The 13,048-nt window shown below is 54.2% G+C and overlaps 2 protein-coding genes across 5 annotated transcripts in view; one reads left to right on the top strand and one right to left on the bottom strand.

Moving 5' to 3' along the window:
• LOC105474728 (zinc finger protein 496) overlaps positions 1 to 6,630 on the bottom strand; it is a 32,105-nt gene extending 25,475 nt beyond the window's left edge. Inside the window, exons 1-5 of one of the 4 annotated variants that reach the window (XM_024790634.2) lie at positions 6,103 to 6,334; positions 5,705 to 5,874; positions 4,978 to 5,093; positions 4,202 to 4,628; positions 3,698 to 3,881 (exon numbers count right to left, since the gene is read on the bottom strand). In XM_024790634.2, coding sequence (XP_024646402.2) covers positions 3,698 to 3,881; positions 4,202 to 4,591 — 574 coding nt within the window. In that variant the 5' untranslated portion in view covers positions 4,592 to 4,628; positions 4,978 to 5,093; positions 5,705 to 5,874; positions 6,103 to 6,334. Of the gene's footprint in view, positions 1 to 3,697; positions 3,882 to 4,201; positions 4,629 to 4,977; positions 5,094 to 5,704; positions 6,022 to 6,102; positions 6,335 to 6,454 lie in introns of those variants that run through there. The other 3 variants (XM_011729555.3, XM_071073164.1, XM_071073155.1) reach the window with 3 other exon arrangements.
• A 30-nt stretch (positions 6,631 to 6,660) lies between these two features.
• On the top strand, positions 6,661 to 12,351 carry LOC105474802 (translation initiation factor IF-2). Its single transcript, XM_024790621.2, has one exon. The coding sequence runs from the start codon at positions 6,661 to 6,663 to the stop codon at positions 7,438 to 7,440; it is 780 nt and encodes a 259-aa protein (XP_024646389.2). The 3' UTR covers positions 7,441 to 12,351.
• Positions 12,352 to 13,048: the final 697 nt, after the last annotated feature.

Genomic DNA, 13,048 nt, shown 5'->3' with positions numbered 1-13,048 from the left:
TTTCTATCTTCATCTTTATTTAACTTACTTTTACCTCCCAGTTTTATTAAGGTATAATTGACAAAAATTGTATGTATGAAAACTGTACAATGTGATAACTATATATTGTGAAATGATTAAGCTAATTAACAAATCTACACCTCATACATTTTTGTGATGAGAACATTTCTTACTTTCTTAGCAATTTTCAAGTATAAGATGCATTATTTTTAATCAACATCACCATGCTGTACCATAGATCTCCAGAATTTATTCATCTTATCTAATGGAAACTTCGACTCTTTGACCAACATCTCCCAGAGGGGATGTTTTATTTTTTAGAGGTGGGTTCTCACTATGTTGCTCAGGCTGGTCTCAAACTCCTGGCCTCAAGCGATGCTTCTGCTTCAGCCCCCAGTAGCTGGAACTATAGGCGTGAGCCACTGTGCCTGGCTAGCAGGTGGTATTTTTTTTTTTTTTTTTGAGACGGAGTCTCGCTCTGTCACCCAGGCTGGAGTGCAGTGGCGCATCTCGGCTCACTGTAAGCTCCGCCTCCCGGGTTCACGCCATTCTCCTGCCTCAGCCTCCCGAGTAGCTGGGACTACAGGCGCCCACAACCGCGCCCGGCTAATTTTTTTTGTATTTTTAGTAGAGACGGGGTTTCACCGTGGTCTCGATCTCCTGACCTTGTGATCCGCCCGCCTCGGCCTCCCAAAGTGCTGGGATTACAGGCGTGAGCCACTGCGCCCGGCCTAGCAGGTGGTATTTTAGTTCTGCTTCCTCACACCTGCCACCTTCTGGGATATGCAGCTATCCCAGATATATATATGAATATGTAGCCCCACCCTACCTTTGGCCCCGATAAATGAATACATGGACCCTTTCGAGAATCACTTTGGAGAGCTGCAGACCCTACACAGAACCTAGGTTGTGGGGAAGATCTTCAAGATGAGGAACTACACAGCTATGACGGGTAGTGCATTCCAATGATAAATTGTCCTAATAGTTAAGGTTTTCCTGACTGCTAACTCTTGTCACACCTACTTTGCCTATTGATAATTGCTCATGGAAATGGGAGAGCTGGCCCTGTTTTCCTAAACCCCATCTGTGGTTGCTGGCTTATCTCAGAACTTTATCAAGAAGCAACTGCACAGGCTGCTGTAGTTCCTGAAACTCTTCCCCTCCTCCTGCGTGCCTTCCCAGACCCCACTACAAGGCCTCTCACAGCCCCCCACTTCCTGCATAACCCAAGCTACTTGCATGTGCATTATGTGGGTGACTGGCTGCTTCCCTTAGGCCTGTTGTTACGGGCTAAGTTATGCTCCTCTCAAATTCCTATGTTGAAGCCCTAATCCTTAGGTACCCCAGAAGGCGACTGTATTTGGAGACAGGGTCTTTAAAGAGGTCATTAAGATAAAATCAGGTCATACGGGTGGGCCCTAATCCAATAGGACTGGTGTACTTACAAGAAGAGGAGATAAAGCACAGACACACACAAAGGAAAGACCATGTAAGAGACCCAGAGAGAGAAGGTGTCTGCTACACTCGCTCTGCAAACTTCTCTTAGTGTAAACATCTTCCTCTTCCTCTCCCTGAAAGAAAACTGCCCGTCACCAAGAGTCCTGGCACAAAGCTTGTTGTCAGCTTTCAGGGCCAGATATTCATAGGTTTTTACGGGTCCCAAGGAGAGCCAGTGGCATAAGAGACTTCCCCTCCCAGCTCCTTCTTTTTTTTTGTTTTGTTTTGTTTTTGTTTTGAGACGGAGTTTCACTGTTTTTACCCAGGCTGGAATGCAATGGCGTAATCTCAGCTCACTGCAATCTCCGCCTCCTAGGTTCAAGTGATTCTCCTGCCTCAGTCTCCCGAAAAGCTGGAATTACAGGCACCCACCACCACACACAGCTAATTTTGTATTTTTAGTAGAGATGGGGTTTCACCATCTTGGCCAGGCTGGTCTCAAACTCTTGACCTCAGGTGATCCGCCCGCCTCAGCCTCCCAAAGTGTTGGGATTACAGGCGTGAGCCACTGCGCTCAGCCCCTAGCTCCTTCTAAATGCCTATCTGCAAACTTCTCTTAGTGTTAACATTAGGCACATCTAGAGCCAAGGAGAGAGGCTTCAGAAGAACCCAAGGCTGCTGATACTTTGACTTCAGACTTCCAGCCTCCTAAACTGTGAGAGAATATATTTCTGTTACATAAGCCATCCACTCTGTGGTACTTTGTTATGGCAGCAAACAACACACCAGCCTCCTGAACTGTGAGAGAATACATTTCTGTTACATAAGCCACCCACTCTGGTACTTTGTTATGGCAGCAAACGACACACCAATCTTGACTTACGAGCAAGAAAAGGCTGAAGAGTTTGTATGATTTGTACAGGAGTCACTATAGTTTTTCCACACAGAGATATTTAATAGGCATTTTGGTTTTATTACTGAAAAGCTTATCATAAGGCCAACACAACTTCTGCAAATCATAAGAACGCCCCCTGGCCCCCCAGACACTTTCTTTCCATTGTACCTATACAGCACTGTGGCAAGTCCACCCAGAGACCTAAGAAAGCCCCCCTGGCCCCCTAGACACTCTCTTTCCACTGTACCTACAGAGCACTGTGGAAAGTCCACCCAGAGGAACCCACGTGCCAGACTTCCTTCAACCCAAGAGTACTGGTTTCCCATGATATGTACTTAAAAGTTTTGGGCGGCCAGGCGCGGTGGCTCACGCCTGTAATCCCAGCACTTTGGGAGGCCGAGGCAGGCAGATCACCTGAGGTCAGGAGTTCGAGACCAGCCTGGCCAACATGGCGAAACCCCGTCTCTACTAAAAATATAAAAATCAGCCAGGCGTGGTGGCAAGCGCCTATAACCCAGCTAATTGGGAGGCTAAGGCGAGAGAACTGCTTGAACCTGGAAGGTGGTGGTTGCAGTGAGCCGAGATTGTGCCACTGCACTCCAGACTGGGTGACAGAGCGAGACTCCGTCTCAAAAAAAAAAAAAAAAAAGTTTTGGGCATCTCTGGCTTTGTGCTCAGCCTTTTATAGGTTGTATCTCATTTAATCGTCCAAAAACCCCAAAAAAGGTAATTACTATCTCTGTTGGACAGAGGAAGAAACTGAGGCTTTCGGAGTTTAGAAGCATGCCTCATGTCATACCCAGAAGATTCAAATCTAAGTTTATCTGATGACAAAACTACTTTTCTGTAGCAACCATGTACTTCATACACATACTCAAACCATGTCTAGCTGATGTTCTGGTCCCACACACTAGATACCATCCTCTGTTCTCCAAAGTATTTTTATATCTCTTTGCAGAATCACAATGCTCCTGTAAATAGGAATTGTTTAGCCAAAGAAACAGAGGTTCCAAGAGACAAGAGATGGCCATGCTCCATTCATGCAGCAGGCCCTAGCTGTCATCTAACTGACAAATCCTGCAAAGTTGCATCCTCAAAGAGATGAGAGGGCACCACCTCAGTGACACCCACTTACAGAAGAGTTAGCTCTGAGAGGATCTAGAACCATGAAGAGAACAAACATCCTGATGAGATTCTTGTTTAATTGCTCCAGGAAGGGACTCAGACCCTGATAACAGCTCACAGCCCCTCAGGGAACAGGAGAAAACTGCTGATGCAAAAGCCATCAGCTTAAAAACCACCCCAGTATATAGTGTGTGGTGTGCGCTCCCCCAGATCACCCCTGCTACTCCCCGGGCTGCATACCTGGATCCCCGCTGAGCTGGCTGGGTGCTCTGCTTGGGAGCCCCAGGCACTGTGCCAGGGCTATGGGCTGGGCATCCTGGCTCTTTGCAAGGTCGCTGTGGGGCTCTACCGGCAGCTGCTCCTGCTCCTGGTCCAGAGGGCTGTCCCCATCATCAATCACCACAGGGTCTTCACAGTGCTTGAGCTGCAATCCCAGAGAAAGCTTTTCAGAGCTAGGCGAAGAGGTCCCATCTCTCCCTGGGCCTGGTGACCATCCACTCCACAGCTGCCCACCAAAGGCTCCACTTAGGCCTTGGACTGGGCCGTAAAGGGGCATGACACCATCATGCCCAAATTAGAGGCTTCAGGGAGTAAAACTGGCTTTCTTAGGAAACTCTAGTCTGGTCCTAACCAAAGTACACGGCTCTCAGTGGAATTCCTCATTCCCCAGCCAGTGCATGCATGGCCCAGTCAGTGTCTAAGCACCAGATCTCTACCCGTCCCAGCCCCACCCCTTCTACTCACCCACTGCCAGGGTCTCCCGGGCTCCCGTTCCAGTGCCTCCACCGCGGCCACAGCCTGCTCTCCGCTCTCAGGCTCCTGCGCCCGCACCCAGCTCTGGATCTCCCGGGGCAGGATGGCCAGGAACTGCTCTAGCACCAGCAGCTCCAGAATCTGCTCCTTGGTGTGCCTCTCAGGGCGCAGCCAGCCCCGGCACAGGTCCCAGAGGCGTTGCAGGGCCTCCCGGGGGCCCGCCGCCTCCTGGTAGCGGAAACGGCGGAAGAGGCGCCGAGAGGACTCGGGACTGGGAAGCTCCCCTTGGGGGCTAGGGTTCTCTCCAGGTGGGCTCCTCATTTTCCTGGGCTCCTCACTTTCCTTCGGAGCCAAGACTCGGGGGCACAGGGCTGTGGGCATGATGGGATTTGATGGGGGTCAGCAGCAGAAGACGACCCTATTTCCAAACAGAAATCACTGGCTTCAGTGTTCTGGTCTCCTGTGGTCATTTCTGGGGGACAGTGACAAGGAAACTGTCAATGCCCTCAGAGACCAGCCCTTTGGAGAAGCCCTGGGAAAGGTAGGGAGTGTCGGTGTGGCTGGTCTTTACACACAGAATGAAACAGACAGAAAGATACCCTCCCCCCATCAGTACCATTACGTGTGGATTCCCGTAAGCGGGTGACTGGATGAACAAGGCAGGAAATCTGGGAGAAAGTGGTGGCATTTCAACGTGACACTGGTGTTTTGAGCATCCCAGGAAACCAACAGCGCCACATGCAGATGTAATCAAGACTCTCTGGTACCTTAAGTGGCTGGGTCCTCCTGGAGAGACCCGAGATGGGCAGGCCAAGCAGGCCACTATATTGAAGCTCCGGAGCCGAAGTCACTGTTCTTGTTCTCAAGACCTTTACAAATAGAGCTGGAAAGACAAAGACAGACATGCATCGGATGAGCCTTCCAGCACATCCAGGAATGGAAAATCCATCCTGCTGGTGGCAGAGGGCTGATGGTGCTCAGTGCTGGATGGACAACCCAGCCAGAATCAGCTTTGCCCAACAGAGTCTGCAACGGGAGGCAGGGGAAATACCCAGACACAGGGAACATCACATGAGACAGCCACATGCAGTCCACGAGGGACAAATAACACTGCATTTAGAAATATCAGTGGTTTCCTATGAACCTTCTGCCAACTCTTGCCTGACGTTCAACCTCGCCTCCACCCTCTTGTCTATCCTTGACCTCTTCAAACCACATTCAAGGCAACGGCACACCCGCGAAAGCCGTTCCTCGGCCAGGACAGGAGAGTGGGTCCGTCACGGCACAGCTCAGCCCTCAAAGAACCCCTGGACACTGCAGCTGCCACACCCTCAAGGTGGGCCTCAGGGGTCCCTCCACCTCCCCGCTGGTGTGCAGACAACTAGCCGACACATACAGGGTGGCAAAAGAGACCAGCAACCAGTATACCTGGCTGGTGTTCATGACTCCCACCCTAGAACACTGACCCGTGAAAGGGCACATGGGGACACTCACGGTGCCCTTCTCTGCCATCAGGCCTCTGTGATCCTTAGGTCCGGCAGTGCCTGCCACTCCTCCATCTGCAGGAGGTTGTCCGGCGTGGCCGCGCCTTAACCTCCAACAGCTCACAAGGGGGACTCGGGCCTCACTCCCATTTCACAGGAAGACAAGTGATGCCAGAAAAGCTACGAAACAACTCAGTGGTTCCAGAAACACCCACTGCTCTGAATCTCCTTGCTTTCCAAAGTAACAACACATACAGAAACGCATATGGGGGCCGTGGAGGCGTCGGGCTGGACGCATTACAGGGCTCCCCACCACCGGATTCCCTTCCAGGGCGGCTCCGGCATCTGGAGCCCGGGGTGGGCCCCGCCCGCCCTGCTCGGCGGCCCCCTGCGGCGCCCATCACACACCTGCAGCGCCCAGGACTACTCAGGTCCGCCCCCCCGGAGCACCGGCGCCCACCCGGGCTGCCACTCGGATCGTCTCCAACCAGACGGCCGCGTCCGTCTTTGTCACGGCGGCACCTGGCGCGTCGGAGGCTCGGAGGAGACGCCTGATGAATGAACTAACGTGAGTGAGGCGGAGGAGGGCCCCGCAGGGGCGGAGCGAGCTCCCAGCCGTTCGCGGAGGAGGGACCGAGCCGGATCGGCAGAAGGGGAAGGAGAAGGTCGCTGCGGGCCAGGGAAGGGGGAGCGCGCCCTCCGCGCCCTCGGTCTCCCTCACACGCGCGTCTCCCGTCTCGCCGGCTCCGGGGCTCCTCACCTCACAGCCCGGAGCTCCCTCCCGGCGTCCGGCCGAAAGCCCTCCGGTGGCGGCGGAAGTCCAGGGCAGCCGTCCTCATCCTCCCGGCCCGCCCGGCCGGGCGTACTCGCTGAGGCGGCGTCTCCGCAGGCGCCCGGCTCCTTTCCCGGCCCGTCCAGACCGCGTCTCCCGATCATCCGGAACGCCACGGCTCGGCTCGGGGGCAAATGGAGGCGCCTGAAAAACAATGGTGTTGCTTTCTCCCCCGCCCGCACCTTCCTGAGCGCTGGGCTCTGGGCCGGGAGGCGGCGCCGCGGAGGCCGGGCGCGGGCCGAGGAGGGCGGGGCGGGGCCGGCCGCGGGAGCCGGGGTGCACTCACCGCCGCGACTCGTCCCTGTTGGCGGGCGGCGCGGGCCTGGCCACTGCCGGAGCCCGCCGGACGCCGAGGAAAGGAAAGGCCGGAGCCCTCCGGCTCCCTCCCCTGGGACACTTCCTGCTCCGCTCTAGGACCGGGGAGGTCTCCGCATCTCAGTGGTTCGCTCCCCCGCCCCCCGGCCGAGGTGTGCGCTGGGGGTGACATCCGACACCCCCGGCCCGCCCAGCTCCGCGCGCGCCTGGGCCTGGCCGCCGGGCCGGGGGCTTTGTGGGTCAGCCACGTCGCCTCGCCCGGTCCTCCCCGCGGGCCCGCCGGTCCGGAAAGTCAGCCCGGGGCTCTTTTCTCCGCTGTTCTCCTTCTCCGGCGCCCCCAGGACACGCGGGCCGGTGGACGCCCGGAACGGCCGACCGGGAGGCGCGGCTGGGATGGAAGCTGGAATTGGGGGTGCGGGATGGAGCGGAGGGAGGAGGCCCCGCGCGCCGTCGGCCGCCTCATTTCAGACGCCCCCTGCGAGCCCCCGCCAGCCGAATTCCGGGCCGCCCAGCCCCTCCCGTCGCTGCGGGACGCCAAAGGTAGCGCTCGCACCCGCGCCTTCCGGGCCTGGCGCCCACGTGCGGAGTCCCCGCGTTAGGAAAGGCCGCGCAGCCGGAGGCCACTCCGAGCCTCGGGACGACCCTGAGGGATGCGCAGGGGGTCTGCCGTGAGTCCTGGCCCTGAGTGGGGGTCACGGGGCTCGCAGAAGTGAACACGGTTACCGCTGTGCGCAGTGGCGGAGGGAGAGGATGAGGGACTCTGACCCAAGGTCATGTGGCAGTGAGGGGCAAGCAGGAATGAGGGCCTCCGGACCCCACCCTGAGACAGAGCTGCTGGCTGCTACACTGTGCTGAATATAGCCCAAATTCTGACATGGGTCGTCCCCGGGGAGTGGTCATTTTTCAGGCTCCAGAGCTTGAGAGAAAGTGTGAACCCGGTCCCTGGGCAGGCCTGATTCCCATGGCCCCTTCTCCATCTGCTCTGCACCGAAATTGGATTCTCCCACGCAGAAGGGGAGAAGGTTCTCCATCTTCCAGAGGGTAGCTACTGCCCGTTGCTCCGATTTCCTTAGGATCCCCTTTCAAGGGCAAGCAGAAGGAAATCGGTTTCCCCAAAGAAAGTGGCCCGGCTGAGTAAGTGGGGACAAGGTGGTTGGACTGAGGCACAGGATCCTTTAGCTCTGTTACTCTTCTAATCCCGTGGCCCTGGGCACCACCACTTCCTCCTCTGAACTGCTGGAATAATCACTTCTGAGTAGCAGAGTTACTGGGAGCCGCTGTTTGTCAATGTTCACATTCTGACTTTAGCAGGAGATGGACCAAGCGAAGGAGTGAAGCCCTTGTTTGTGAACAGTGATTGTTTCCCAGATGACAGCCAGATGCCCGGCAGGGCCACACAGATTTTAGCTGGAGCCTACAGGTGCAAGGAGGAGCCACCCCCTTTGACTTAACTGGACTGACATTTACAGGACTCATGTACAGCCTGCTCTCAGGAACACCAGCCAGGAACTGTGACATGGAGGAGAGGAAGTGGGAAGGCTGGTAGGGCTTAGGTGCTTTGGCAAACATCCTAGTCTGTGGGGTTCCAGAGCCCTGGTGCCACAGCTCCCAACCCTGTGACTGGCCCAGGAACTGGCTGTTGAGTGGGCATCTGTGTTCATAGCTCTGCCCCTTGCAACCCTAAAGCAGGTAAAATGCAGGAGGCAGAAATTGCTGGCAGACAGTATCCAGTTAATCCCCACTACCCAATTCAGTTTCTTCCCCTGACCTGACACGTCCCTGCCCAGTTGTGCCTCTCACTGTTCACCTTTTGAGGCACAAAGTGGGCTGTTTATGCTGCTTCTGCATTTAGCTCAAAACGGGGCTTAAGAGTCAAAGTTCTGGAGTCAGGCACCTGGGTTAAATCCTGCCCCATCAATTCCTAGCCAGGTGACCTCAGGCCTGCATAACCTTTCTGTGCCTCAGTTTCCTCATCCAGAAAACAGGGATGATGCTGTGTACCTCATTTGATGGTTGTGTGGGATTGAAGCTTCTGTCATTCAGCAAACCTATACCGAGTACCTCCTGTGCATTTATGAGTGCCAGGCAGCCTTCCAGGTGCTCAGGTAATCTGTGAACACAACTGGCTATTGGAGGAAGCAAAATCAGTAACATGACCTGCTCTCTTTGATCTGTGCTACAGAAAAAAAGGAAAGTGGAGAGAAAAGGAAAGGGAGAGGCATCAGGAAGTCAGGAGTGCTGGGGAGGGGCTGGTAACAGTCATGGTATTAAAGAGGAGGGCAGGCAGGCAGGCCTTACTGTGAAGGTGGTATTTGAGATGAAGGAGTTGATCAGAGTCCCTTTTTCCCACATGGAGACCACCTTGACAGCAAAGGCCCTAAGGGGGAGTGGTGCAAAGCAAGGTGGCGGGTGAATGAGAGGAGAGGGATGGTGTAGAGCTGGGTGGGGGCACAGGAGCCGGTGGGGAAGGTTGCCTCTGGACGCAGTGGACGAGTTGGGGTTGTATCAGATGCCACGGGTGAAGCATCGGGAAGAGGACCCTGCACGTAAATCGTGCTCAAGGACCGCGCCATCGTCATGCCCAGTGTGTGCATGTATTCGGTTTGTATGAATATGATATTGCCAATCATATCTGTTTTTATGAAATGTTTGCTATGTGCCAATGATTCCATCCATGGGGAGACCATAGAAGAATGATCCAAGGAGCTGGGAGGGGAATCAAATAATCAGCGATTCTGCAATATAACGCCATTGGTGATAGGTGTCATGAAAGAAATAGAACATGGTGGGGAAGCGTGTGCTGGGGATGTTCAGGTAGGGCCTCTGTCAGGAGGTGACATTTGAGTGGAGAGCAGGTGGGGGGGCCCCTGAGCAGAGGAGTGTGGGAAGAGTATTCCAGCAAAGGAAACAGCGTGTGCTTGCTCAGCTGGGCAGAGGAACAGTGAGAATGGTGAGGCTGGAACCAGGTCACCGGATTTTATAGTCATTAGAGGGTTTCAAGTAGGAGTGTGGCCTATCGCAATCTTGATTTTAGCAAGATCACTGTGCAGAACAGATAAAGCAGAGTCCCTGTTAGGAATCGCTGTAGAGATCCAGGCAGGAGATGCTCGGTTCCTGGAGTTGGCTGGTGGGGGCACAGCTGGTGAGCAATAGCCCAGTCCAGGCTCTGTGTTGAAGGCATGCTGCTGGTGTTAGAGGAGTGAGGAACGGCTGTGACTGGGGCTGAAACTGGGTGACTGAACGGGCCCTCTAGAGATGGCAGATGCAAGGAAGCAGGTTTCCAGGAAGGGGCTGGGTTTGGGGTTGAGTTGGTGGATTTGGGACTTGCTGGTTTTCAGATGCCCGGGAGACAAGTGGGGATGACCCTCTGGGACAGAAAGCTGTGGCTGGAGGTGGAAATCTGGAGTCACAGTGTGTAGCAGGAGTTGGGACAAGAGGGTTGAGTGTGTTTTGAGAAGCAGCCCCAGGGAGGGCAGACCCTGTGAAATGCCAGCCCCGGACCCTGGGAGCCCAAGGGGTTAGTGGAGGAGAAGGGAGAGAAGGGGAAGTAGGAGGAGGAAAGTGAGGGGGAGGACGAGGGCAAGAGAAGGGGGTAGGGAGAGCTGCTACCGCCTTGAGAGAGAAGGAAAATTGCAGGTTTGGAGCCCTGGAATCCAAGTGAGCACCTGTGTTTCAAGGAGAGAAAGAGGTCGGGGGATAAATCCAGCCCCAAGATCGAATCCAGTGAGCAAAGGACACTGCCCGTTGAATCTGGTAGAGAGGCCCCTGAGCAGAGCAGACAGTGGAGTTCCTGGGCTAGAGTACTTTCTGGAGGAGAAGGGAGGTGACAGAGTGGACACAGCCCCGTGGAGAAAAATGGTCTCATCTTAAAGATGGGAGAAATTGCAGTGCATCGCCTGGAGGAGGGAGGGCTGGCGCCCAGGGCCCGTGGGGAGCCAGAAGGCAGGGAAGGCTGCGTCTGGACCCGGGGCAGGTCCACAGGAGCTGGGCAGGGAGAGCCTGGGGCAGGCTTCTTCCAACTTTGCCAACACTCCAGTAAAATAAGGAGCGAGTGTGACGTTTTATTTTATGAGCCAACTTGGCTAGCTGTGGTACTCAGTGTTTGTTCAAACACCAGTCTGGCTGTTTCTGTGAGGCTGTTTTTTAGATGTGATTAATATTAAATCTGTAGACTTGGAATGCAGCGGGTTACCCTCAATAGCGTGGGCGGGCTTCGTCCAATCTGTCAAAGGCGGTAAGAGCAAAGACTAAGAGCAAAGACTGCAGTCTCCCGAGGAAGGAATTCCCCCTGCGGCGTGCCTTCTGACTTGCTACAGCCTCGGCTCTTTCTGGATCTGCAGCCTGCCCTGCAGCTTTTGGACTTGCAAGCCAATCAGTTCCTTAAAAGAAAACTCTCATCTCTCTCTTTTGATCTCTAGTTCTATAACCCCCACCCCCTTCCCTCCCCCGACTCCACATGCTATTTGTTCTGTTTCTCTGGAGAACCCTGACTGCTTCACGGGGCCCTTAAGTGACAGGGAGAAAGGGGGGGTGAAATGTGAGAGCAGGGGGAAGAGGGTGTGAGACAGCCATCTTGCAGTGTGGAAAGGTGAATAGGCAATAGCAGAGGAAAATGTGAATTATGTATCACCTGGAAAGTGAAGTGTGCACAGGGAAATGATGTGTAACCTAAAGCCCAGTGCTTTGCAGGTGGGCAGCCATTCCACTGTGACAGCGACCCCTGCAGAGGAGGTCGTCATTCCACATAATATGCTTGTAGACCGATGACAAATACAGGTGTGCAAATATGTGAAGCCCCATCACTGGACCAAGCGCACCTGCCTCCTCTGGGAGCTGTCAGAACCCACAGTCCCCAACCACAGCTTGTGCGGCTAACCAGGCACCAGGGATTTGCATGCTTTTTGCAGTGCGAGAAGCTCTGTTGTAAGCTGGGTATAGTAGATACTCAATAAACTGTGGCTTTAGGAACAGTCCTAGGAATAGTAGTGCTAGTTCTTACTGTGTTAGTCACAGACTTCTAGGGTGCACAGATAGCAAGGCATTAATCTGGTCCCTTATTGTGGCCTGTGGAAAGGGGTCAGTGAGAAGCTGTTCAGTGAAACAGCTTTGTGTGATGACATTTTCTCACTATAGAGGCCTCCCAGCTGTCACAGAGGCCTGTTCATCTATTTTTTTTTTCTTTTGTTGAAAGCAAAAGCACTTTGAGATTTGCGGGTAGACTGACATAACCCACTCTCAGGGGCTCCAGTGAAAGTACCTCTGAAAATGGCCAAGTTGTCACTAAAGGGATGACATCTTTTTCCTTGAAATCAGCATTGGATGCTACAGTCAAGAAAATAAAGACCCCAAACATTGGTATTTGGGGGGAGCTATTCTTGAGCATTGGGTTGTTCATACTTATTCAGCCAGACCATCAGGGACGAGCTTGTGCCTCGACAAATTCAGATTTGCTGAAATGACCAGATTTATTGTCTTGACGCAGTGAGCGGGGGCGGGGGGGGGCGCATTCAGAGGAGGCTTGATAAGGGGAGAGGTATTTTTGCAAGGTTTGGCTCCAGGTGGTGGGGGGAGGGGGAGGGGAGGATGTCAGGTGTGATCCTGACAAGTATGGGAGTAAGTCTCCCTTGTGAGATCTGTAACAATCACTCCCAAGTGGCTGCAGCGATTACAGTCCAAGAATGATATGAAATTACAGGATTTGTGATGCTCAAAGGTCCCGGAGACGGCGGCACCGCATGCGTGCAGAGGCCGTGTTGGAGGAGAGCTAAGGGCCCAGGCAGTGCAGGTGGAGGGTTGAGAAAGAGAACCTGTGGGCGAGTACCTGTGTCGGGGGGTCAGGGTGGGGCACACAAGCAGAAGGTATGAGGGGATTTTACTGGTGCATTGGAATGTCACTGGGTCACAGTCATGGGAAGGAAAGAAGGGGACTTGGAGGCGGAGACCAGGCTTATCACACCAGTGTGCTTAGTTGCTTGGGGGACTCACGGAAGTATGAAATTTTAATAACGGATAATGTGTCAGGGAAGTGGGAGTCTTATCTGCACTGGTTGTTGTTTAGAGGTGGGCTCAGGAGAAGTAGGGGTTCACTGAGGGTGATGGGCTGTCAGGAGACAAGGATGCCTTAGTCGTTGCATTCCCCCAGTCATAAATGAGTTTAGCAAGTGGGTCTAGGGTGTTCTTGGTTAGAAAGCAGGAGTCCGTCTGTCT

Source organism: Macaca nemestrina, chromosome 1, assembly GCF_043159975.1.
Source record: "Macaca nemestrina isolate mMacNem1 chromosome 1, mMacNem.hap1, whole genome shotgun sequence".
In the NCBI taxonomy this organism is placed as follows: domain Eukaryota; kingdom Metazoa; phylum Chordata; class Mammalia; order Primates; family Cercopithecidae; genus Macaca; species Macaca nemestrina.
This window is presented reverse-complemented; position numbering and strand designations above follow the sequence as displayed.